Below are 26,548 nucleotides of genomic sequence, written 5' to 3'. Positions count from 1 at the left end.
CCTTTCATTATCAATCTTACATATAATTTATAGTTTCAGTGAAGTTTGGGTATTGGACTTTATGGATAAATAACTGTATTGTAAAGTAAATTTTATATGTATTTTAGTCCTGTCAGCCCTCCTGTCATGGATCTCCGAACCATCATGCAAATTGAAGAAAATAGACAAAAATGTGGAGCTACACCAAAGACAAATTTGGGGTTGGTTAAAAACTCATAAAAAAGGAAAGACCATGTTGTTTTATAGTTCCGTCCTAAAGAATTAGAAAGACCTACTATACTCTTTTTCTGCATTTGATGTTAAACTCAATTAGAAAGACATACTGGACTTTTTTTTGTTTTTGTTTTTCTGCTTTTGATGTCAAACTAAGTTATAAACTCTTTTTTATTTAGGCTTATAGCCTTCATAACATTTCTTAAATACATGCCAAAGATTGAGTTGGTTGGTAGTCCAACTCATGTAGAATATGGTGTTGTCAGAAATTTGCCTCTAAAGTATCACTGTGGACTATTTCTGGTGCAAGTGTGATGTAAATGTATTAGTAGGAAGGCTCATTTAGTAACTGTTATTTGATCGTCGATAGTATAAACTGATATTGTCACTCTTGAATCTTATGGCCATTTTGATCCAGTAATAGTAAAATCACATCAAATAAACAGAAAGCAGTATAATTACCTGTAACCTCCATTAAGCAGAAATTAATGCTAATTCATTTAATTTCTAGCAAAATAATTTCTCATGGAGTTAAACTTTCTCAGAAGCAACGAAAAATGATTGCAATGACTACCAAAGAAAATAATTCAGGAACAAGTAGCATGGAAACAGCTTTAACTGCTCCTTCAAAAACTCCGAAACCAGTGAATGCATGGTATGCTTTAAGTTTTATTAAAATAGGCAGAGATCTGTGTGTTACCTTTTAAGGTAGTTCTTGGCTTCTGGGTTTCCCTCCTAACTTTTCAAGTATTTCACTCCTCTCTTTAAGTTAAAAATTAGACCTTGGGAAATAATTTTTTTGTTTTGACATATGCACCATGGTGTGTTCATTTGTTCGTCATTCTTTCTATTATAGATTTCAAAATGTTTTGTATAGATACAGTTTCTTCTTTGTATTCTAATTAGCATGTATTACTAAAGTAATTTAAGGAAGGAGCCTTACATTTTTTTCATTTGTTGTAAGAAACAATATATAGCATAGAAAAATTGGATAAACAATTTTTACCACCTTAATTTCTTTGTCCTTCTGTATACATCATGAATATCTTTGCAGTGTTAATCTTGGTTTTCATTATCACTTGTTTATTTTTAAGTGTTTATTTATTTTGAGAGAGAAGAGAGAAAGAATCCTGAGGAGGCTCCACACTGTCAGTGCAGAGCCTGATGTGGGGCTCGATCTCACAGAGATTGCGACCTGAGCCGAAATCAAGAGTCAGATGCTTGGGGCGCCTGGGTGGCTCAGTCGGTTAAGCGTCCGACTTCGGCTCAGGTCATGATCTCGATCTCGCGGTTCGTGAGTTCAAGCCCCGTGTCAGGCTCTGTGCTGACAGCTCAGAGCCTGGAGCCTGTTTCAGATTCTGTGTCTCCCTCTCTCTCTCTGACCCTCCCCCGTTCATGCTCTCCCTCTCTCTGTCTCAAAAATAAATAAACGTTAAAAAAAAAAAAGAGTGAGACGCTTAACCAACTGAGCCACCCAGGCACCCCTCACTGTCACTTCTGTAAGCAGGAGTATTTACTTGCTATTATAGAGATTTTCTCCATTACAGTTTACCTGTAATTTTGGAGATTAATAGGAATAATCTCCAAAGAGGTCAGATAGCAGTTTTGAGGTGTATAAAATAGGGTATTGTACTTCCTGCACCCCTTCCATCCTCCCTTTTCTTTGTAGCCTGTCAGAACCACTTACTACAGATCTAAAGCATGATCACAGAAAAGAAAGTAAAGGAAGATGTGGGAAAACCCAGGTAAAGAATAAAAGAGAGTAAAACTTGAGAGAACGGGTTTAGTAGAATGTTTAAATTCATCAGTATTTGTGCACACCTTCTATATATGAGACTATGGTAGACTGATTTGGTCACCCTCTGTAGGGTTTGTGGGATAGCTGTTAGAACATTGAGTTGTGTTTTCCCTAAAGAAAAGTATGGAGGGGCAGCTGGGTGGCTCATTCACTTAAGTGTCCAACTTCAGCTCAGGTCATGATCTCATGGCTTGTCAGTTGGAGCCCCATGTCAGGCCTTTGCTGACAGCTCAGATCCTGGAGACTGCTTTGGATTCTGTGTCTCCCTCTCTCTGTCCCTACCCAACTTGTTCTCTCTCTTTCTCTCTCAAAAAATAAATATTAAGAAAAGTATAGAAAAGATAAAAAGAAAGTTCTTGGATCAGCTCTCAAGATACTAAATATGCTATAACTTGAGAGAATTAACTAAGCACATGAGGAAGCTTTGGGCTTAGTAATATAGTTTTAGCTATGCCATTATTCACTTTTATTATTTAAAAACAAAAAGTAGGGGAGGATCCCAGGGAAGATGGCAGATTAGGAGGACCGTAAGCTCACTTTGTCCCATAATACAACAGATAACACACACATCATTTTAAATAACCCAGAAAATGATCCATACTACCAAGAGCAATCTATAGATTCAGTGCTGTCCCTATCAAAATAACAAGGGCATTTTTCATGGACTAGAAGAAATAATCCTAAAATTTGTATGAAATCACAAAATAACCTGAAGAGCCCAAGTAATCTTGAGAAAGAACAAAGCTGTAATAATCAAAACAGGTATGGTACTGGCACAAAAACAGACACATAGATCAATGGTGCGGAATACAGAGTCTATAAATAAACTCATGCTTATATGGTCAATTAATCTTTGACAAAGGAAGCAAGAACATATAATGGGAAAAGAACACATCTCTTCAACAAATGGTGTTGGGAAAACTGGGCCATTTCCTTATACCATATCCAAAAATAAACTCAGAATGCATTAAAGATTTAAGGACAGAAACCATAAAACTACTAGAAGGAAATGGAGGTGGTAAGCTCTTAGACATCAGTGTGAACAACAAAATGAAAAGGCAGCCTACTAATTTGGAGAAGATAATTACAAATGATATGACTGATCAGGGATTAATATCAAAAATACATAAAGAATTCCTACAACTCAATATCCAAAAAAAAAAAAAAACAAAAACAACTCAAGTAAAAAATGGGCTGAGGACCTGAATAGGCATTTTTCCAAAGAAGACATACAAAGAGGTAACTAATAGACATGTGAAAAGATGTTCAACATCACTAATCATCTGAAAAATGCAAATCAAAACCACAATGAGATACCACACTTCTGTCAGAATGATGATTGTCAAAAAGACAATAGTAAGTGTTGGTGAGGATGTGTTGAAAATGGAACTCTCATGGTGGAATGCAAAATGGTACAGCAACTATGGAAAACCGCATGAAGGTTTCCCACAAAATTAGAAATAGAGCTTCCGTATGATCCTGCAGTTCTCCTTCTGGGTACTTATCTGAAGAAGATGAAAACACTCATTGGAAAAGATAAATATAGAATCCTGTGTTCTTTGCAGCAATATTTATAATAACCATGATATGATACAAGTAAGTACCATTGATGGATAAATGGATAAAGATGTGTAATGTATGTGTGTGTGTGTATACACACACAGTGGTATATGAGCCATAAAAAACAATGAAATCTTGGCATTTGCAACAAAATGGATGGACCTAGAAGATATTATGCTAGGTGAGATAAGGAGGAGAAAGACAAATACTCTATGATTTTCCTTATATATAAAATCTAAAAAACAAATGAACAAAACAGAAACAGACTCATTCATACAAAGAACAATCTGGTGGTTGCCAGATGGGAGAAGGGGAAGGGGATTAAAAAGTCAAAGTAACACACTTCCAGTCATAAAATAAATAAGACACATAGATACAATGCAGAATAGGAAATATAGTTAATAATGTGTAACAATGTTCCTGCCAGATGGTAGCTAGATTATGGTGGGTGATCATTTCAGTGTATATAAATGTTGAATCACCTGAAACTAATATAATGTATGTCAACCATACTTTAATAAAATTAAAAAGTACAAACTAATCATTTTATGTATCTTAGGATACCAAGTAAGTTTAATTATAATTTTATTCTGAATTATTATCAAAGTGAATTATAAAATTATTTATGCACTTTTTGTGCATTTTTGGCTTCTTGAGACTATATTTTTGGTATCTGAAGGATCTTTTAAAGTTTCTTTCTGCTAAATTCTTCTGAATATATGTACTTTTATTTGTACTCATTGTACAGTGAGCTGATGGAACTTAGTAAAATATAGGTATTAATTTGTCAATATGTATCTAAAAATCAAATAAGCATATAAAATATATACATATGCTTTGTTATGGAAATTTTATAAGTTAATGGAACTAATAAAATATTTGTTAGAGATTTTAAGAACCTATTTATAAAATGGTTGTTTGGTATTCATGGATTTTGATCCATATTTAGTATAAATGGAAATAATCATTGTTTGATCGTTGAATACTTTTTACACATAGGGTGCAAATATATGTAGTATATGTTTGAAGAAACTAAAAATGAAATAGATTTGTTTTCCTGAGAGTATCCCATGTAAGTGTTCATCTAATGAAACTTGGTCAGATTTAAATTTTACTGTGCTATGAATAAATTAGAAAAGCTTAAATTAGGGGCGCCTGGGTGGCGCAGTCGGTTAAGCGTCCGACTTCAGCCAGGTCACGATCTCGTGGTCTGTGAGTTCGAGCCCCGCGTTAGGCTCTGGGCTGATGGCTCGGAGCCTGGAGCCTGTTTCCGATTCTGTGTCTCCCTCTCTCTCTGCCCCTCCCCCGTTCATGCTCGTTCATGCTCTGTCTCTCTCTGTCCCAAAAATAAATAAAAAACGTTGAAAAAAATTAAAAAAAATAAAATAAAATAAAATAAAAAGAAAAGCTTAAATTAGCATTTTAATCTGATTTACAGATTGTATTTATAACGTATATTCAGTATTGTAGTGATTTAAGTTTTTAAAGATATTTCTTAAAAGTGTATCTTCCTCATCCTGAAGAATCCTCTAACGAGATTTTTTTTTCCTTACAAGATTTTTTATGCTATGTTTTTATCTTGAGGTTAAGGTGCAACTTCTTAGCACATCCCAAATTAGCCCTGTGAGTCTGCTTCTGATTATGGGAAGGATTTTCACTAGTTTGTTGGCAAATTCGTTCACCTAGTTTATATAACTCATAGTACATAGTTGTGCTCCTGCTGTCTACAGTTAGGTGTGGCAATATTATGTATTAAAGACAACTGTTTTCTTGCATTAGAATAAGTTCTGATTGGCTGAATTTAAATCTAGTGTGCAAACACCAAGTGTATATGAGAGTTGGCCAGTTTTCATTATCAACTGTTTTACTTGGAGAAATAATACATTTCTCACCATCTTGAATGGAAGAATGCGCAAGCTTTGTGGCCTGGCTTGATGTATAAATATAAATTCTTCCAAATTCCATATGCAGGTAACCCACAAATTATAAACTAATTTCAATGTTTAACTCTTTAGAGCTGAAAATTTTATTTATTAAGGCAAAAATTTCAGCGCTGCTGTAGCTGAGAAACAAAATCTTGATTAAGTTTTAGTGTGGCTGTAAGTGTCTACAAATGCTTCTTCATAAAGTTACTGTGGCTGCTAAGATGGCAAGTAGCCAGAGCCTGGGTTAGGAAAGCAAAATCATGGGAAATCAGACACTGTTCCAAATTATGGCATCATCAGTGGAAAGAATAGTAGAACTCATTTAAAGAAATCTGGGTAAGTCATTTTTATAGGTAACCACTAAGCATGATTAATGAACATGTGAGTTTAAGATATTTTGGAAGCGCTGTTACTTACATTTGTTCCAAAGGAGATATTATCAGTAGCTTTAAAAAAAAAAAAAATTCAGAGTTTTTAAGAAGTATATATATCATTTATATCTAGGAGTCCCTAAATTACTGCTAGGATAAATCTGACAACTTGTCATAATTTTCAGATCATTATGAAATTTCTGTATTTAGAAACATGAATTACTTACAGGGGACATTCAGTAGATTCTCCAGCAAGAACTTTTGTCAGCAGTGTTCGCAAATTGCTAATGTTACACTGTACTTTACACCATAGTTACCTTGTCAATGGAAACTGTTAGGTATGTGTGCTTTGGGGAGGAGGAAAGAGTTGTTAAAGAAATGGGGAGTGATTTCTTTTGTATATATGTTTAACTTTTTATTATGTTTTGTGTATGTACATGTTTTGGGAAAATTTTTCGGCAAGTTATAGGTAAGTTCCTTTTGAAGAAATATTTTTAGCATGAATACCTTAGTAGATCATGTTTCTAGTACAAATCTCTAAGGAAAATTTCTCTGATGTGATTTAAGGTTTTACTTAGAGTAAAGAACTTTTAAATATGGCACAGCAGTATAGTGATTAAGCTTAGGTTCTGGAGTGAGTCTTGCTTGAGTTTAAATCATGTATCTGTTACTTGGGAATAATGTAAACTTAGATCAGTTTTTTAATCTTTCTTGGTCTTACTTTCCTTGTCTATAGAGTTAAAAATAGTACCTATTTCACAGGAGTATTATGAAGCTGAAACTGAGTCAAAGCATGAAACATTTAGTATATTCAACAATGTCTAATCAAATATGTAAATTTTAGCCATTAATATTTTAATAAATTATAACTTAATTTGTAATATGGTTATAATATGTATTAAATTTTGGTGAACTTTTTTCTTAGAAAAATCTTATGTGAGACATTTTGTATTGATCTAATCTTTATTGAGCAAATAGAAATTTGGTGAAAATTTTTAGTTTTGTTATGAATTGATGCTTATCTCATACAATAGCAAAACAAAGTGTGGATCATCAGTATCTGTGTTATCTTTGGCACTTTATAGGAAGTATTGTCTTGATTTCTTACAGAAGGCAACAGTAGACTAGATGGCAAGGATGGGTTCCATCATTAAGAACTGGTTCTTCCTTATCTCTCGTGATCCCTGCACTTTGGTTATACTCTTCTTTTAAACATAGGAGATGATAAAAATGCTTATCTTTCAGGATTGTTATTGTAAGAATTAAATGACAGGATGCACGTTAAAGTGTTTTACAAATATAATTTGGTAATTAGGTCAGATTCAGGTACAAATGAGTTATTCAGACAAGATACAGGATTTTAGAAGTCCTCACTTTTTTATGGACTACCTCAAATAGTTTATGAACTTAATCTAGGTATGGATTTTAAGGTTTCTTCCAAATATGAGTTTAACTTTTTGGAGAATTATCCAGTTAGCATTTGTATTCACTTATTGACATGGCCACTTTGTTTTCTGAGTAAAGAAAATAGAAAAAAAAATAACTTAGGCCTAGAAATTGTTTACATTATTATTGCTGAGAATTTTGACTATCTAATGTTAAGGATTCTGAAAATGATGCCAAGAATATGGTGTAGATCTAGTGTACAAAATAATAAGTAAGGGTTATCTTTTTAATTTTTCTCAGACTTCAGAAAAATACTAAGCCTATGCCTATTATAACTGATTATATTTCTTCATGTCAGAACTTCTTTGTTCTCATTGTCTTCTTTTTCTCTTAAATCACAGTTTTGTTAAATGCTATGAAAATTATGGATAGTAAGACTTACATAGCATTTCTCTGTAACAGGTACTATTTTAAGTATTTTTCCATAAATTAACATTTGATTCTCAAACATTATCATGATGGAGATGGTATTTGTATCCTCATATAATTGATGAGGAAACTGAAGCACAAAGTTCCACTTATGAAGGTCAGAGCCAAAATTTGAACCCAGGAAGTCTAGCAACAGAGCCTGTGTGCCTAATCCTGACTGTTATCCTGCAAATTGCTTTTGTACTGATAGTAAAATAAAGCATTGATTATTAAGAGATTCTGATATCATAAAAATCTGAGTATGAGATCTTTGAAAGCTCAGTTCGTCTGTATAGATGATTAAATTTTTGCCTTTTGCCTGTTTTTGGTGAATATTATTCTAAAATACATTCTACTTTTAATTATCAAAGTATTATACCCATAGTGAGTGTGATTAATTTTGTGTATTTAGGGTCAACTTAATTTTTATTTCTATTTTATCGAGGTAAAATTAGGTTTACATTTTAAGTAACTTTTTATTAAAACATTATATACACTTAAAAGTGCAGTTATCACAAGTGTATAGGTTGAATTTTCACAAACTGAACACATCTTGCGCACTCAGAATTCAAATCAAGAAGTAACATTACCAGTATCTAGTCCCCTCCTGCCACCCTGCCAGGCCCCCTCCCCAGCCACCAACCCCACTATCTTTTTTATCATCCACTCTCCTCTGACTTTTCTTTCCATAGATTTTCTTTTAATATATATAAATAGAATTGTGTTCCTTTGTTCAATGTTATATTTATGAAACTCATTCATATTTTGCTGAGTACTAATATCCATTGTGTAAATATTCATTCAATTTTTGTTAGCATTTGAGTATCCTCCTTTTTTTACTATTAGGATCGGTTCTGCTATAGATATTCTAGTTCATGTCTTTGGTATACATGCAGTTGCATTTCTATTGGGTATATAACTAGGAATAACTGGGTCATAGGATATGCATGTATTCATTTTTAGTGAATATCACAAAACATTCTCATCAGTGGTCTATGAGTTGTTCTTTTTCCACCTCTTTACCAAAACTTGGAATTTCTTAACTTTATTTTAGTCTTTTGGGAAGGAGTGCAGATTTCCTTTTCTATTCTGTTCTTTTTTTAATAACGTTATCAAGGTATAATTTAAATACAGTAAACGAACTAACTTTGTATATAGAAGTTTTGGCAAATGTATTTACATTTACATATTCACCACCCCAATGAAAATTTTAAAAATATGTCCATCATCCAAATACCTTTTCTTAGTCTCTACCCTCCTCCCATGCCACCACTGATGAAATTTCTGTAACTATAACTTAGTTTTCGCCTGCTCTCAAACTTTATATAAATGGTAGAAGTCCAGTATATTCTGTTTCCTTCATTCAACTTAAAGTTTTGCAGATTCATCCATGTTGTTGCATGTATCTGTAATTTCTTCCTTTCTTGTTGAGAAATACTGGGTTTCCAGTTTGTTTTATGAAAAAAAAGTTATATCCAAGTCTTAATAGACCTGTATTTTTATTTACTTAGGGTTGAAATTGCTGGGTCATATATTAAGTGAATGTTAGACTTTATCAGAAAATCACCAGGTGTTCCAGAATGGTCATATTTTACATTTCTGCCAGTAGTATGTGAGAATTCCTGTTGTCCATACCCTATCCAACACTTGGTACACTTAATCTTTTTAATTCTGGCTATTCTGGTAGGTGTGGTTTATTTTACATTTCTCAGGGGCTTATTGGCCATTTTCATATCTTTGGGATGCATTTTCAGATTTTTGCCTTATAAATTGGGCTATTTATTTTCTTAATATAGTACTGTTAGAGTTTTATATTCTGGAAGTAAGACCTTTGTTAGATATAGATGTTTTGTGAATATTTTCTTCTACTCTGTAGTTTAGCTTTTCATTTTCTTAACATTATCTTTTGAGGAGCAGAAGTTCTGCATTTTGATAAAATGCATTGCATCAGTTTTTTGTTGTTACTTGATGTTAGGGCTTTTTGTGTCTTTGACTAAGGTTACAAAAATTTTGTTTTTGTTTTGATCTAGATGTTTTATAAGTTTAGCTTTTATGATTGGGTTTGTGATTCAAATTTATTTTTATATATAGGGTAAGATAGAGCCCAAGGTTTTTGTTCTCCCCCCCTTTTTTTTCCTCACCAGGTATCTAGTTGTTCCAGCACAATTTATTGAAAAGATTGTCCTCTCCTCATTTTATTACTTGGCACTTTTGCTGGAAATCAGTTGACCATATATGTGTCAGTCTAATTCTGGACTCCTATTGAGTTCCATTTGATCTACATGTATATATCCTTATGCCCATATCACACTGACTTGATAATGATAGCTTTTGTAAATATTGAAATCAGATAGTATAATTTATTTGGCTTTGTTCTTTTTATACAAAATTATTTTTGTAATTTAAATTTTTCCATGTTTGTATAAATCTTAGATTAGTTTATCAAAAATGCCTACTAGTATTTTTTAGGTATTGTTTTGGGTTTGTAGATGAATTGGATTGACAATTTACGATATTGAGTCTCCCAATCATGAACGATGTAATATCTTTTAGATCTTCCTTAGTTTCTCTTAGCAATATTTTATAGTCTTCAGTGTATAGATCATGCCTATCTGTGTTTTGTTAATTTTATCCCTAAATATATGTCATATTTCAGATTGTAGGACTTTTCTATAGGATTTTTCTCTTTTATCCTGTGAGTGTTAGATCACCCTTGCATTCCAGGAGAAAAAAACCTCACTTGGTCATTGTTTATTATCTTTATTTAATAAATTGCTGGGCATTACCATTATCGCTGAAAGTTTTCTTCAAAAAGTTCTTTTTCATCCTGGTCCCTTCTCCATATCAATGTCAACCACTGTGGTGATTTTTCTTTTTTGACCACAGATTAGTTTTGCCCATTCTAGAAGTTTATATGAGAACAAAACATAATATACTTTTTTCTGTTTTCATTCAGCATGTTTTTTCTTTCATTCATCATGTTTTTCAGATTTATCTGGGTTGTGTGAACCAATAGTTTATTCCCTTTTATTACTCGGTAGTATTCCAAGGTATGAATATACCACAGTTTGTATTTATTCCTGTTGATGGACACCTGGACTATTTCCAGTTTTTGGCTATTGTGAATAAAGCTGCTGTTTGAACATTCTTGTGTAGGCCTTTTAATAGACATATATTTTAATTTCTTTTGTATAAATACCAGGGAGAATTGCTGGATTATACAGAAGATACATGTTTACTTATTACAAAATTGCCAGTCCTTTCCCCACAGCACTGTGGTACCATTTTATCCTCCCAGCAACAATGTATGAGAGTATTGGTTATTTCATATTCTTGCCAGCATTGGTATTGTCAACTAATTTGACCCATTCTGGTAGGTGTGTAGCAGCCTGTCATTGAGGTTTTGTGTTTCCCTGGTGAATACTGAGTACTTTTTATGTGTTTATTCATCATTAGCATACTTTCTTTGTGAAGTGTACATTCAAATCCTTTTCGCTTTTTGAAATTCCCTTGACTTTTATTATTTGTGTTTTTAAGTTTTGAGTTCCAGGAGTTCTTTTTATGGTCTGGATACAAGTCATTTGTCACATATGTGTTTTGCAAATGTTTTCTGTTTTCTTAATAACTTCTGATGAGGAGTTTTAATTTTCATTAAGTCTAATTCATCATTTCTGTATTTGATGTTTATTCCTATATAAGTCCTAAGAAACTTTGCCTACCACCAAGTTATAGTCGTCTGTTTTCTTCTAGGTTACTTAGCTTTTACATTAGATATATGATCCATCTTGAATTAATTTGGGGATATGGTGTGAGATAAAGGTAAAGGTTTCTTTTATAAACCATTTGTTTATTATAGATAATTACTTTCACCACTGAATTGCTTTGGTAATTTAATTATTGAAAGTAGAAGGACTGTATATAGGAGGTTCTATATGTAAGCTCTCTATTCTTTTCCATTGATCTGTTAATCCTTCCAATTTTAGTATATGTGCTGCCGAAGCGAGCACCATTGATCTGTTAATCCTTATGTCAGTACCACTCTGTCTTGATTCCTGTGACTTGTTTTATCTTCTTCTAGCTTTGTATTTCTTTAAGAATACTTTGACAAATCTAATTTTTTTTTGTATTCTCATATAAATTTTAAAATCAATTTGTCAATTTCTGTGATAAAAAAACTGCGGGATTATTCAATTTTTTAAATAGAGCTAGGTCTATATATTTTTTTTTATTTCTATTTTTGTTATCTTTGATAAATTGTATTTTCAAGATATTTGTCCATTTTATGTAAGTTGTCAAATTTATTTGCACAAAGTTATTATAATCTTTATCATCTTTTTAATTCCAGTAGTATCTTGTATTATCTATTGCTTTGTAACAAATTATCCCTAAATAATGACTTAAAACAACTAGTGTTTATTGTCTCATAGTTCCTTTGGGTCCTATTGTCTCATATCCTCTGGATATGGCTTCACAGAGTTATTGCTTATGGGTGCCCCTGGCTCAAGTCTCACATTGCTGCAATCAGAGTTCAACGAGGACTGTAATCATTTCAGAGCCTGACTTGGGAAAGGATCCTTGTCCAGGTTCACTCATATAGAGAACTGGATGGATAGTTTTCTTCCTTACTTTCCTCTTATTAAAGATGTTGTTCTACTGTCTTTTGGCTATCCTTGTTTCTAATAATCTAAGTGTTTTCATACTGTGTTGTATTTCTGTGGATGCTTTCAAGATTTTCTTTTGATCTTTGGTTTTCAGCAGTTTGCTCATGTGCCTAAGTATGGTTTTCTTTAGATTGATCTTTGGGGTTTGCTAAAATTCTTCAATCTTTAAATTTGTATCTTCTACCAGATTTGGGGAATGCTTGGGCATTGTTTCTTTGAATATTTTTGTCAGCCATATTTCTCACCTCCCCTTCTGGGACTCCCAGTTATATTTATGGTAGACCTTTTGATATTATCTAAGTCACCATGGTGGAAATTTTTTCAGTCTTCCCTCTGTTTAGATTCAAAATTTTGTATTGCTTTATCTTCAGTTTTACTGACTATTTTCTAATCGGCTGTTACCTTCACCAGTGAATTTTGTTTTTTAAATATTGAATTAAAAGTTCTTGAATTTCTGTTTTATTCTTTTTCATAGTTTTTCTCTGGGCTTATTCTTTATTTTTCTCTGGGCTTATTCTTTAATTTATTCTGCACATTTTTTTATTGTTGCCTTAGGCATAGCTATAATACTTGTTTTTAATATTGTTAATTTCAACATCTGGGTTATCTTCAGTGTTGGTCTCCATTGTTTTTTTTTTTTTTTAAATCACATCATTTTGATTAGTTCACAACTGACAGCAAGAACCCAGCATCGCCTTAAAAACTAATTACATAATATTGTAAAATTTTTGGTGTACATTTTCCCCATTCTCCCATTGTGATTTCTAGCACTGACCTTTTAAAAAATGGATGTCTTAACATGATCTTTTGTCTTTTGCAGGGCATCTTCTCTACATTCAGTTTCATCTAAGTCATTCCGGGATTTCTTAGTAGAAGAAAAAAAATCTGTTACTGGTCACAGTTCAGGAGATCATGTCAAAAAAGTTTGTTTTAAAGGAATAGAAAATTCCCAGTCTCCAAAAGTTGAAAGGTAATAAGTTAAACTTACACATTTTCTACCTTAAAAAATTCTATGGTAGTTTCACATTCTGAAATCTTTAAAAATTTATCAGGTGGATTTTTACACATTCTTTTACACTGAAAATTAACATGTCTTTTTTTTGAGGCTTTATTTTGGTAGAATTGTCTTATAGTAAGCTTGTATATATTTAAAGTATTTAATTTGATGTTTTGGCATATGTACCTGTGAAACCATCACCAGCTACACTCAAAACAGTGAATATAACCATCATTCTTAGAAGTTTCCTCATGCCCCTTTGTAATTTCTTCCTCCCTACCCCATTTTGCTCTCTAGGCAGCTACTAACCTGCTTGTGTCAGTATAGACCACCTTGTATATTCTAGTTTTATACCTGTAGGATCATTCAGTATGTAGTTTTTGATTCATCCATGTTGCTGTGTGTATCAATAGTTCATTCCATTTTATTGCTGAGTAGTAGTTCATTATGTAGATATAAAACAGATGATGGACTTTGGGTGTTTCCAGTTTTTTCTCTAGCTATTTTTGATACAAGTTTTTAAAGTCCATTGTATTTTATTTTATTTATTTATTTGTGTATATACATCTTATTTAATTTTTTAATATGGAATTTATTGTCAAATTGGTTTCCATACAACACCCAGTGCTCATCCCAACAGGTGCCCTCCTCAATTCCCATCACCCACTTTCTCCTCCCTCCCACCCCCATCAACCCTCAGTTTATTCTCAGTTTTTAAGAGTCTCTTATGGTTTGCCTCCTTCCCTCTCTGTAACTTTTTTTTTCCCCTTCCCCTCCTCCATAGTCTTCTGTTAAGTTTCTCAGGATCCACATAAGAGTGAAAACATATGGTATCTGTCTTTCTCTGTATGACTTATTTCACTTAGCTTAACACTCTCCAGTTCCATCCATGTTGCTACAAAAGGCCATATTTCATTCTTTCTCATTGCCAAGTAGTATTCCATTGTATATGTAAACCACAACTTCTTTATCCATTCATCAGTTGATGGACATTTAGGTTCTTTCCATAATTTGGCTATTGTTGAAAGGTCCAGCGTATTTTAAAAGAGGTTTCGTATTTTAAATGCTTACGTGGAACATGAAAATCTAAGCATAATTTAAGAGCAATTTTCTAATAAAAATAGCTTCTTTGCCATGGTATGTAAATTCTCTTAATCACTGTACAAAAAGGAACATTCTTAGAGCATTAGATAGTCCTGTGTTGGAAGAAAGAACTGTGTTTCAAGTTGGTTGACTAAATGGAATTTTTTTTTATTTTTGCTAATACGACATCTCCCAAAGATATTAATCCCTAAAGTATTTTAGACAAAACAAAAACATAATTAAAAATGTCAGCTGTGACCAGATTAATATTGTTTTAGGTAATGATAAACCTTTTTTCACTATTTGTTAAGCCTTTTTCCCCCTAAACCCTTTTTTTAAATGAAATCTTATGTCCAATTCCAATGTTATCAAATATGTTTTGCTGATTGAATCAAGAAGAGGGATGTGGGAACCATTACTAGTTTAACCTTATCATATCTACCTTACAAGCAGCTCCTGAAGAACTGTCAAAGTCTTCTAACAACATTGGAAACTACTGGTTTAGATGAACTCTTTAAACTATTTTTGTAGTTTATGTCATGACTGACTGCCTTATTATAGATAAATGTATATTTGGGACCAAAGATCTTGAGCCATTTACTTACAATATGGAAAATCAGGGATCAGAAAGAATCTGAAAAAATCATTTGCTCTCTCTTCTATCTTTATGAAAACTTTTATTAGTAGGACATGATTTTAAAATAAAAATCTTAAATGTAACTCTAACATATGAAACAGATAAACGTTTTTATATGCTTACTTAGGAAAAAGTAAGAATATTAAGGCTGGTTTGTTAGGGTCATAAATACAGAATTGGGTGTGATGTAAGACATATGTAGTCTTAAAATTGACAAATATTTCATGACTTACCTGCTCTCTATCAGACATGATGCTAGGTACTAGAGTTACAGTGATAAAATTAACATTGCCCCTGCCTATTTAGAACACAGTCCAAAAGAGAAGAAAAACCTTACACAATTCAGTGTACAAAGCATATTTTAATTCTCTAATATTAAGAAAATCTTGACTGAAATAAGTAATTATAAATGATATAAAAATCAACTCACAGATTCTTTAAGAGCACAGTTCACTTAAACAAAGATGGCAGAAGAAATTTTATTCTTGAATTGATGTAAGAATGAATGAACCTGGCAATAGAAGTTAACATGCCAATGATCTTCAATGTATTAAAAGTATTTGTATATTTTTAATTAGTTTTAAAAATGTATTTCAGAAAAAAATTACCAACAAATGTTTGGTGAACATTTTATTGTACACTGAAAATGACAAACTATTCAGTATTTATAAGGTGTTTTCTTAACAATGTTGAGGGAAGGATGTTTTATTCCATTCATAAGTAACAGTCAGTCTCTTAAGTTCTCACAGTAAAAGTGTTTATTTTCAACTTCATTTGAATGCCATTGTACACATACACATGCATTTGTTTATATATTTCATAAATGTGTATGTTTACAAATTCTAAACAGATGTTTTAAATCATTATCTCTCATGTTTTTCAATCCCAGGTTTTTAAAAATTTTAAGTTGGCTTTTGTTATACTCAGTAATGATCCTGTATCATAATACTCTTAAAAACTGAATATAGTCTTTTTCAATAATAAAAAGAAATAAGAATACCATTGGTTTTTGTAAATTGTGTGATGAGTGATGTAGACCCACTTTTAAATAGAAAGACATGTAACTTCCTTATTAATATGAAACACAAATCTGCATCTGCATGTATTCTTTTTTTTTTTCCTCCTTTCTTGTTTTGCACTGGAAGAGTTATTTTTCCTATCTAAGGTTAGTATTTGTACCTGTGCTGGCATCTTAACTCCTTTCCACTTCAAAAGCCTTAAGCTGCTAATTATCCCTTTCTTTTCTTGTGGATATTCAGCCTTTTTCCTTTTAGGTAGATACCTCCCATTTGAATATGCTCAAATCTCTCTCTTGTGGTCTGGGTGAGGTAATCAATCCCTCAGTCATCTCCCACACTTTCTTCTAACAGTTGTCCTATCATTACCAATCCCTTACTCCCTTCACAGCCAGATTTCTCAAAAGGGCTGTCAGCTCCCAATCACTTCTTAATCCAGTCTGGCTTCCAGGCCCATTACTAAACTGAAACAGTTGAGACGAAGTTCAGCAGTGACCTCCATATTGCCAAAACCATGAACTTTTTTTTTATGACTCATTCTACTTGAAGTTCAATTACAGGTCATCTTCTCATTTCACTTTATATTCTTTCTACACTATTTCATGAGCTTCTATCTTCAGTTATTAGCTATAAAGATTCAAAAATTTTATCACCTGCCCACAACTATCATCTGAGCTTCAGACTTACTTAACTGTCTTCTTGATATCTTCATCCCACTTAGATGTTCTGAAATACTGTAAACTTTATGTCCAAAACCAAACAATGTTTTTTCTCATACCCCTTTCATAAAATCAAACAAAAATATAGAAAAAACATGGGGCGCCTGGGTGGCTCAGCCGGTTAAGCATCCGACTTTGGCTCAGGTCATGATCTCACAAACTGTGAGTTCAAGCCCCGCCTCAGGCTCTGTGCTGACAGCTTGGAGCCTGGAGCCTGCTTCAGATTCTGTCTGCTTCTCTCTCTGCCCCTCCCCTGCTCATGCTCTCTCTCTGTCTCAAAAATAAATAAAACGTTAAAAAAATTTTTTTTAATATATACAAAAAACATCCCCTTCCCTGATTTTTCTTCCAAAAATTTTCCAGATTTTTTCTTCTTGATTTACCCAAAAATAACAGGAATATTATTTCAAAAAGATATATGCACCCCTATATTTATTGTAGCATTTTTTACAATAGCCAGGTATAGAAGCAGCATAAATGTCCATCGGTAGATTAATAGATAAAGAAGATATGTGTGTGTGTGTGTGTGTGTGTGTTTGTGTGTAATGGAATATTATTTAGCCATGAAGAAAAATGAGATCTTGCCATTTGTGACAATATGGATGGACCTAGAGAGTACCATGCTAAGTGAAATAAATCAGAGAAAGACAAATACCATATCATTTCATTTATAAGCAGAATCTAAAAAAGCAAAAGAAACAAGCAAAAAGAGAGACATAAATACAAAGAATGGATTGGTGGTTGCCAGAGGGGAGAGGGTTGGGAGGATGGGCAAGATAAGTGAAGGAGACTAAGAGGTATAAACTTGGGGTTATAAAATAAGTAAGTCATGGAGATGAAAAGTACAGCATAGGGAATATAGCCAATAATATGTAATAATGTTGTATGGTGACAGATGGTGACTACACTTACTGTGGTTAAGCATAGCATAATGTATAGAACTGTTGAATTACAGTTGTACACCTAAAGCTAAGATGACATTGTCAATTCTATTTCAAATAAAAAATACATATAAAAAGTCCAGTTCTTAATGAGAAGAATGGAATATTTTATGGTTAGTTGGAAACAAAAAGGTATATCATAATACTTAGCTTAAAATTAAGACAAAAGTTCTCTTTTAAAAAGCCCATTCTTCCTGAGTTTTCTTCCTTGGTAAATGGCATTTGCAAGTCTTTAACATTCTATTTTCCTGACCAATATCTAGTCTGCCATTAGGACATGTCATTTTTAGATGTTGAAAATTTATCAGATCATATAGTAAACTTTATCTTCACTATTTTCTCCCTCATTCATATTACTGTGATCTTTCACTTGGGCCACCTGAGTAGCCTAACTGGTACTTGCCATGGCTTTTCTTACATTCCTCCAGTATATTGAGCCAGTATATTCTTTACTGAAATGCAGGGTGAAAGCTAGAATCTGTATATGGCCTTTAAGGCCTACATAGTCTGGCTCCTGCCAACCTCTTCTTTCTCTTTTAACATCTCTGTATTCTAGTTCTTTTCTCAAATGCCATTTATTTCTGGCCACCTGCCTACCCTTTGACTAGTTGACTCTGATTCTTCTTTCAGTCTCTATTCAGTCATATTCTACGGAGAAGTCAGACTTCCCTTCCTGCGTCAGTTTTCTATGTGTTCCCATAGCATTTCTTATTCATCACACTTTCTACAGTTGTTATTAGTGTGATTCATTGTTTAGTGTTTTCACCTACAAGTATTTTAATGTTTTTATATCCAACTATATATTCAATGAAAGCATAGGAGAGGAGAGTCATCTCAATGAGAGAAGATTGATCGCTGCTCCTTACTGAATTACCAACGCTTATTTTCTAGCATGTAGTAGGTGCTCAGTGAGAAAAAGATGAATAAATGAGGTAAAATTGTTTCAAGTAACATTTTTTTCTAATGAGTGAGTTATGTGCCTTAGGTATATAAATTGTAAGATATGAACATTAAGTTCATTTTTGTAATAATTTTACATTTTGAATATTAATGCTGTAGATTGAAATTTTATTTTCTTTGGATAAGTCTTTATTTGTCATAGAACTCGAAAAATATGGAGGATCTGTGGTTTCATAGTTGATCACTAGAGTGTGCTATAACATCAAGGCTCTTAATTGTGAAAAGTGGCATCTGCTGTTACACTGGTTTGGAAATTGTAAAGGAGTGTATAATAGTGTCATGCCATCCATAGCTTGACTGTTTGGTAAGTGGAAGTTAATGTTTTAAATAGCTCTAAGTTATCACTGAGTACTGTGTTTTATCTGATCACTAACGAGTAAAATAGCTTGACTTTCATTTTTTAATTTCATCACAGAAAATGTGTAACCATAAGTGAGCTCTTTAAAAAGGAAATAATAAAACAGGTGAAGTAAAATATTAATTCACCAAATTATATATGCACAACATTCTGCTAGCCTCTATTATGTGTATATATAAAAGTGTTATATACAGGCCTAGTCCCTTAAATGTATTTGAAATCTACTTGGTAAGTCTATATAGGCACTACATGGAAGTTAAATTAAAGGTCAGGAATGAAATTGGAGTACAGTATAATAATATGAAGTCACAAGGCAATGTATGACTTAAGTGATAGATGAGTGGTTCAGAGAAGGGGAAAAAATGGCCATGGGCTGGAGATGTGTTTAGTTCATAAACACTTTTCTTATTCAGTGCCAAATATTTGACCATTATATGTATGGCCATATGAATAGTATTAGAAAAATATTGATCTATTTGCATTGCCACAAGCATTTCAAAAGCTTGTTTTTGAAGAGAGGAGAGGGGGTAGTGTAAATAGAGGAAACAGTGTTAGAGCAAAAAGCAGAAATGCTATGATTCTTTAGGGAATTTTCATGGCAGGGATGATGGAACTCATCTTAGGAAATTCCTCAAATCCTACATCTTGTTTTAATTGTAGAAACTGTGATTTTTTTTTTTTCCCCTGAGGCTAGAGAAATCTAGGAATGGCAATGTTATTTGGGGATTTTAAAATGTAGAAAATGGGTTTGTGTAATTTATGTTTATTGTTACTTGTGTGTTCTTTCATATTCCTTTCACTTAAACACCCCCTTACGTAATTCTGGGCAGAAACTGATCTCGTGTTTCTTATTGGTTAGGAAAACTAGTTGTGAGATAAAAACTGTTACATCAGCTCTAAACTTACATAAAAATCTTTATAATTAAGCTAATACAGAATTTTTTTAACTGTATAAGAAGTAATTTATTCTCAAAGTCTAAATTTGGCAAGATTAACGTTCTTTGAACAAAAATCTCTGAAAGAAGATTTTATTTTAGCCAGCCTTTCAATGTTGCTTTTATTTTCAAAAGGCTAAATTTTATAGATTGTCTATTGAGATGTCTGTTTTGCAAATACCTAAAGCTTAATAATGTTGTGTTTATTATCTGGAAACTTAGCATGTTTTGACATTTGTTTAATCAGAGCTCTGTTTAACAGTTTTGCTTCATTCTAAGATGAAATTTTCATGGACTTGCAGTTGTTTGGGTAAATTTATAACTAATGAGATTATCCATTGAAAAACCATTAATGGAAAGACTTCTGGGATTACCATTTTATAAAACAGATTTGAGTTTCAGTCTAACATAGTAGCCCTCTGTGAACCTCTCCTGAACCAGTTTTATCACATGAGAACAATAATGCCTGTCATACAGGTTTATTATAGGGCTTATATCTGATTATTTATATGAAAGTACTTTATTATAAAATCTGTTATACAGGTGAATTGTTATACTTAAGCTCTGATTTTCCTAACTTTGATTTAATAAGGCCTGTATAAGATAGTGTAGTCCTGATACTCAATTTGTTTTAGCCAGTATCATAGCATTTTCACAGACAGTTTATAGCTGCTGCTTCTTACTTAATTGAATAATAATTGATTACACAATATTTTTCCATTTCTTTGCAAGTGTCTAACACTTTTAGCTGATCCCCAGACACCAGAGGGAGTTTTGAGCACCACTTAAGTCATTATCTGTGTTTATTCCATGCTATGCTTCAGTGCCCCTAGAAGGCCTCTAATCTCCAGTCTTGGACTGACTTTATTGACTTTAGGACTTTTTTTTCCCTAAGAACCTTTCCAGGAACTTAACCATGGGAATTTGCATTTAGTCTTTAAGATACCTCTTTATTCCATCAGAATGTAGAATTTTTTCTATTTATTTTGTAGTTTTTATCTCATACTTAAAATCCTTTGGCTGATTCAGTTCATTATTCCTAATTATATATTTACAAATGACTGTGTTCCACATGTCCTGCTGGACACTGAGAGACAAACATGAATGAGGCACAGTGTGTACCTTGAGAGACTAGTTGAGCAGTTAAGGCAGGCGTGTAAATAATAATAACACAGTGTGTAAAGTTCTGTAATAGTAGTTGAAGTGCTTTAGGAGTAGAGAGGAGGTGATATTTGAGCCAATCCTTAAAGAATAAGAAGATATTTGTAGTGGAATGTATTCTAAACTAAGGGGAATAATAGAAAAAAGGCATTTGTGATCATGGAAAACATACTGTACTCTGAGTAAAAAAGACCAGCTTTCAGCTGTCCCTGCTACTTACCCAACCTGTGAATAAGGCAATTATGTAATATTCTTTGAGTCTAAGTTTCCTAATCAGTGTAATGGAATAATACATGCTGCTTTCTTTACAGAGTATTATGAAGATTAAATGAGATAATGTGTATGAAAATACTCTCAGTAAATTTATTTGCCCACACTTCAGGTCTGAACATTTTAGCTTTCAGCGCATTTTGTACTCTGGCCCTACTGGTTCATTTTATTAACTTTATATCCCTTTTAATCACATCCAAACTCTTAAGCCAATCATTCTGTTTATTGAAAAGAACAACTTACCTTTACTTAAGCCACCAGAATCTTTTACTATTCCATGTATCTGTACTACCAAAAACCCTGTGTCAGTGCCACCTTCCTCAGCTTTAATGCAGTTTCCTCAGTGAAGACAGCAGTACATACCCTCATCCATAGTATACCAGTTTCTCCTGTGAATCCATACTACTTAGTACATATTGGTACAGGTATCAGTTGTTTTATCTCATGTTCTTTCATCATTGTTTAGATAGATTTTTAAATCTCTCCTCCCAAAATTTTTTGAGGGGAGGGACTGAGTTTTAATCAGTCAGATTTTCAGCACCATAGTGCTACACATACCCAGTAACTGCATAAACAAATCAAGATGTCAATATTTTAGGCCCTGTTTGTTCATTCTCTGACTTTCTTTTAAATCTGTCTAGGCCTACATTTGCTCATTCCTGAAAGAGAGCATTGGATAAATCCAGATAGTCTCTAGGGTACCTTTCTAGCCGTAAAATTCCACAATTAGGCCAGTCTCTGTAGTACCTTTGTTAAGTTTTTCCCTTACAGGAATACTTCCTACCCCCCTTATCCTGTACCCCGTTACTGTCTTTTCCATGAAGCCCTCTCAAATAACCAAATCTTTAAAAAAAAAAAAATGTTTTTAATGTTTATTTTTGAGAGAGAGCACAATGTGGGGAGAGGGGAAGAGAGAGATGGAGACACAGAATCTAAAGCAGGCTCCAGGCTCTGAGCTGTCAGCACAGAGCCCAAAGTGGGGCTCAAACTTACCAACTGTGAGATTATGATCTGAGCCAAAGTCGGACACTTAACCGACTGAGCCACACAGGTGCCCCTAACCAAATCTTTTTTGATTTTTATAGTCCTTGTTAGATACTAAATTATTTTCTGCTATACTATGTCATTTTATATGTTTTCTTCCTCATTTAGTTTGTGAGTTCTTATAGGATAGAAATATAAGATATGATCTCTATATTCTAATTCCTGGCTTATCAAAGTATTTACTATAATAGTTGCTCACAGAATTTGGCTGCTAATTATCTTGTTTATATGTATTTTGAAACAGTGCTAATTTTTCACTTTTATTCATAAACTATTAATGTGGAACTTTATTTACAAAGTTTTCTGTATTTCCTAATGTATGTTTGATAATAGTAAATGCTTATATGAATATTATTATAAAAATAGACCATTTCTTGCAAGATCATCCTCTGTGGTATTTTATACACATGATTTTATGAGTATAGTTTTTTTGTGTTTTGTTTTTTACTTATAATTTTAAAGGGAAATCTGACCTGACTCAGGGATTCGTAATTCTTCCTCTTTATTTCTGTTAATAGTTTTGCTAATATTACTAGAGGTCTTAATCTCCAGTTTTGGCATTTGTTTTGCAGATGTTCCACTCATGGTTCTCCAGGACTAGAAGGCAACCATATTTCAGATTTACGACTTCTGGATAGTCCCGAGGCTAACTGATTAGTTTTGGAGCTTTCAAAGCTATGCTGTTGCTTAGCACTGAAAGATAATATTAAGACATTGAGAATAGTATGATATTGAATAGAATGTATTATCTAACTACTGTCTGCTCCACAGTTTTAGTTACCTTTCTGTTTAGTTATATTGTTTCTGCTCCATCTCACCTATTGGTGTTTTCTAAAGTTATCTCTACAGCACTGATCTCTGCAGCACTGATCCAAATAAAGTATTAGCTCTCCTTTCTTCTATTTCTCACCTTACCATTCTATAAAGAGAATGCAAAAGCTTCCAAGTCCCCTTAAATTGTAGGTCATTGGGAAAAAATGTGGAAGAGTATTTGAGAGGAGATTTTATATGCCAAAATTTGGGAAGATGAATGAAAGCTCATTGTTACTATTCTTTCAGTCCCTGGCTGTCTTCTTCATTGACTGCTCCTTCCATGGTAGCCCCCGTCACTTTTGCATCTATTGTAGAAGAAGAACTACAGCAGGAAGCAGCTCTTATCAGAAGTCGAGAAAAACCCTTGGCTTTGATTCAGGTAAATAAGTTGCCTATAATGGACTTAATTTAGGGAAGAACTACATTACATATCATCCACATGTCTTAAAATTATGTTTGTTTTCATTGCAAAGGGGCGTATATTTATTACATTAAAATGTAAACATAAAATTAAACTGAGGCACTCAATAAGTATCAGTTGAAGTATTCAGGATAATTAATTTAGAACCAATTATCATAAGCTCATTTTTTTTTTAGCACTGGTGATACTTTAGACCATTTTAGTTTTTAAAAGTGATCGATAACGAACTTAGCAATATCCAGTTCTACACCCAGCTTCTGTGTCAGTAAGTGTTCTTAGGTTGTAAGCCACAGATACCAACTTTGGCAAACTTAAGGGAAAGGGAAACTATTAGAGGGTTATTAGAATTCCTCAGACTTGGGGCGCCTGGGTGGCGCAGTCGGTTAAGCGTCCGACTTCAGCCAGGTCACGATCTCGCGGTCTGTGAGTTCGAGCCCCGCGTCAGGCTCTGGGCTGATGGCTTGGAGCCTGTTTCCGATTCTGTGTCTCCCTCTCTCTCTGCCCCTCCCCCGTTCATGCTCTGTCTCTCTCTGTCCCAAAAATAAATAAAAAATGTTGAAAAAGAAATTTAAAAAAAAAAAAAAAAAAAAAAAAAAAAAAAGAATTCCTCAGACTTAGTTGAAAGACTTGAGAACCAGGCTTAGAAACAGGTAAGACCCACAGCTGCCCCAGAGAGCTTAGAAGCAAGAATTAGAAGACTTGTACAGTATCTCACTGAAGTTACTGGAATGAATGGATTCCAACAATTATTTTCAGGTGTTGTTTTTTTTTTTTGTTTGTTTGTTTTTTTTTTTCCTTTCTGCTCAAGATTAAAATTCAAGGCTGGGTAGGTATCTGATTATTCTAATTTAGGCCTTAATCCTTCTTGCCAAGGGGATAGCAGGATACCTAGTTTTGCTGCATTGTATTCACAAAAAGTGGTACTTCCACAAAAGGAAATTGGGAAGCTAATATAATTCTTCTAAAATAGTAAAGCAAGGCTTGTTGTTGTTTTTTTTTTCCACCCTTCTTTCAGATCGAGGAGCATGCGATACAAGATTTGTTGGTTTTCTATGAGGCATTTGGAAACCCTGATGAGTTTGTCATTATTGAAAGGACACCACAGGGACCATTAGCAGTACCTATGTGGAATAAGCATGGATGCTAATTTGCTGTGGAGTTGAAATGCATTTTTTCATAAATCATGATTGTTATAAAGAAAAGCTGTGGAAAAGAGTTCTTAAATTTGGTAACATTCTAGATAGAATAAGAAAGGATATAATTACTGAAGTTTAGGTATTTAATGTTTGTATGATTAAAAACAAATGCCACAGAATTGTGATTTTAGTAACTTTTTATGTAAAAATGTGTGAGAGGAAAAACTTACTGGTTAAGATTAAGTAGAATTATTTCTTCTGAACAATCTTAAAAAATACGAGTGATTGAAGTGTAAAATTTAAGAGTGAGGCATTAAAAATAAGTTTCCATGAGAATTTGAGATAAATAAGTAGATTTTGCCAAATGTCTGTTGTCACTCTTCTTTTTTTATGTGATATTGATGAGCTTAAAGTAGGAGCATCAGCCATTATTTCTGATCCATTAATGGCCAAAAATTTGTATTCGCTACAGTAGTTGTTTCCATTCTTGGGTCTTTTTTGATCAGGCTATCATGTTCTAGGTCTATTTAAAGCTTAGACTGCTCGAATGCCATAGTTTTTCAATTTGTACAGCACATTCTGCATTAAACTACAGAGTCCAGTGAGAAAAGAATATGATTACAATTCTGAAATGTAGTCCAAGATAATGGTTCCTTTATAAAATTTGGAGCCATTGTGGGTTGTTTTTTGGTGGGGAGGGGAAACATTATAAAAGCCTGATTGTGAGAGAATCAGTTTCTCAAAATGTTAAAATTTTCCAAAATAAATGCTTAATTATACATATAAAGAATTGAATAGTTTTGAAGACCCTTTACAATATTATATAATCAGAAGTTCTCTGAGCCTGAGTTATATCAATAGACATAAACATTGTTTTCTTTACAGTATGCTATTTGTTTTTGAGTGGTTAAATTTTTTAAAAACAAATGTTAAATGTGTGCTCTAGTAAACTAGACAGATTGGGAAGGTTAATCTTCTAGTTTCTGAAACATAATCGTAGGGGGACATAGAGGCAAGTCACTGCTGTAATTCAGTTGATGGAAATATGGCTGAAATTAACTTAATACTTGAGATTTAGCTCTACCGAAAACAGTAAATTTGTAAGCAAATGTGCAATAAAAAATAATTGATCTATTTTACTGCTAATGTGTCTTTGATATACTATATTGACATCTACCATAGGAGGAATTATTAATTATTCCACCTGATATACAATAGATGTAATAAGTTGATGTTGTATATTCACTCCTTGATTGCTTAAAATAAGGCGGTTTTCCTAAGATGCATCTGTGAACAGTTTTATGTTTGACTACATTGAAAAAAATGGATTTTATATTATTGAAGCTGCAGTAAAGAGGCCTTCTGAAGTAATGGATTTATTTCATTCGAAGCTCTTTATTGGCATCTTTAACATTTAAAGATGCTATAAAGGGATGGTTTTCATGGTGTACTCCACGTTGCCTATAGGAAGCACCATAAAGGATCTTTGTTGGATGGGATGTGAAGGAAGGACAAAGGCTGACTGAGTCTGTGGAGCTTCAGACCTTTACGAACCTCCATCAGAGCACTGGACTGTATGGCCCATTTGGTATTATAAGGTATTATATGAAATTTCATTGGGAAAAAGAGTTCTTTTGCTAGTAAAATGAAAGAGAAGCACTACTATGCACTATAA

At 33.1% G+C, this 26,548-nt stretch overlaps 1 protein-coding gene across 4 annotated transcripts in view; it reads left to right on the top strand.

Moving 5' to 3' along the window:
• Positions 1 to 26,012, top strand: part of IBTK (inhibitor of Bruton tyrosine kinase) — a 90,511-nt gene extending 64,499 nt beyond the window's left edge. For all 4 annotated transcript variants that reach the window (XM_049652904.1, XM_049652901.1, XM_049652903.1 and 1 more), the window contains exons 24-28: positions 108 to 200; positions 725 to 868; positions 13,203 to 13,352; positions 23,563 to 23,695; positions 24,753 to 26,012. In XM_049652904.1, the coding sequence (XP_049508861.1) occupies positions 108 to 200; positions 725 to 868; positions 13,203 to 13,352; positions 23,563 to 23,695; positions 24,753 to 24,884 (652 nt within the window). In that variant the 3' untranslated portion in view covers positions 24,885 to 26,012. The remainder of the gene's footprint in view (positions 1 to 107; positions 201 to 724; positions 869 to 13,202; positions 13,353 to 23,562; positions 23,696 to 24,752) is intronic.
• The last annotated feature ends 536 nt before the right edge of the window (positions 26,013 to 26,548 follow it).

Source organism: Panthera uncia (genome assembly GCF_023721935.1).
Source record: "Panthera uncia isolate 11264 chromosome B2 unlocalized genomic scaffold, Puncia_PCG_1.0 HiC_scaffold_24, whole genome shotgun sequence".
In the NCBI taxonomy this organism is placed as follows: domain Eukaryota; kingdom Metazoa; phylum Chordata; class Mammalia; order Carnivora; family Felidae; genus Panthera; species Panthera uncia.
Note: the sequence above shows the minus strand (reverse complement) of the source record. Positions and strands in the feature narration are given on the sequence as shown.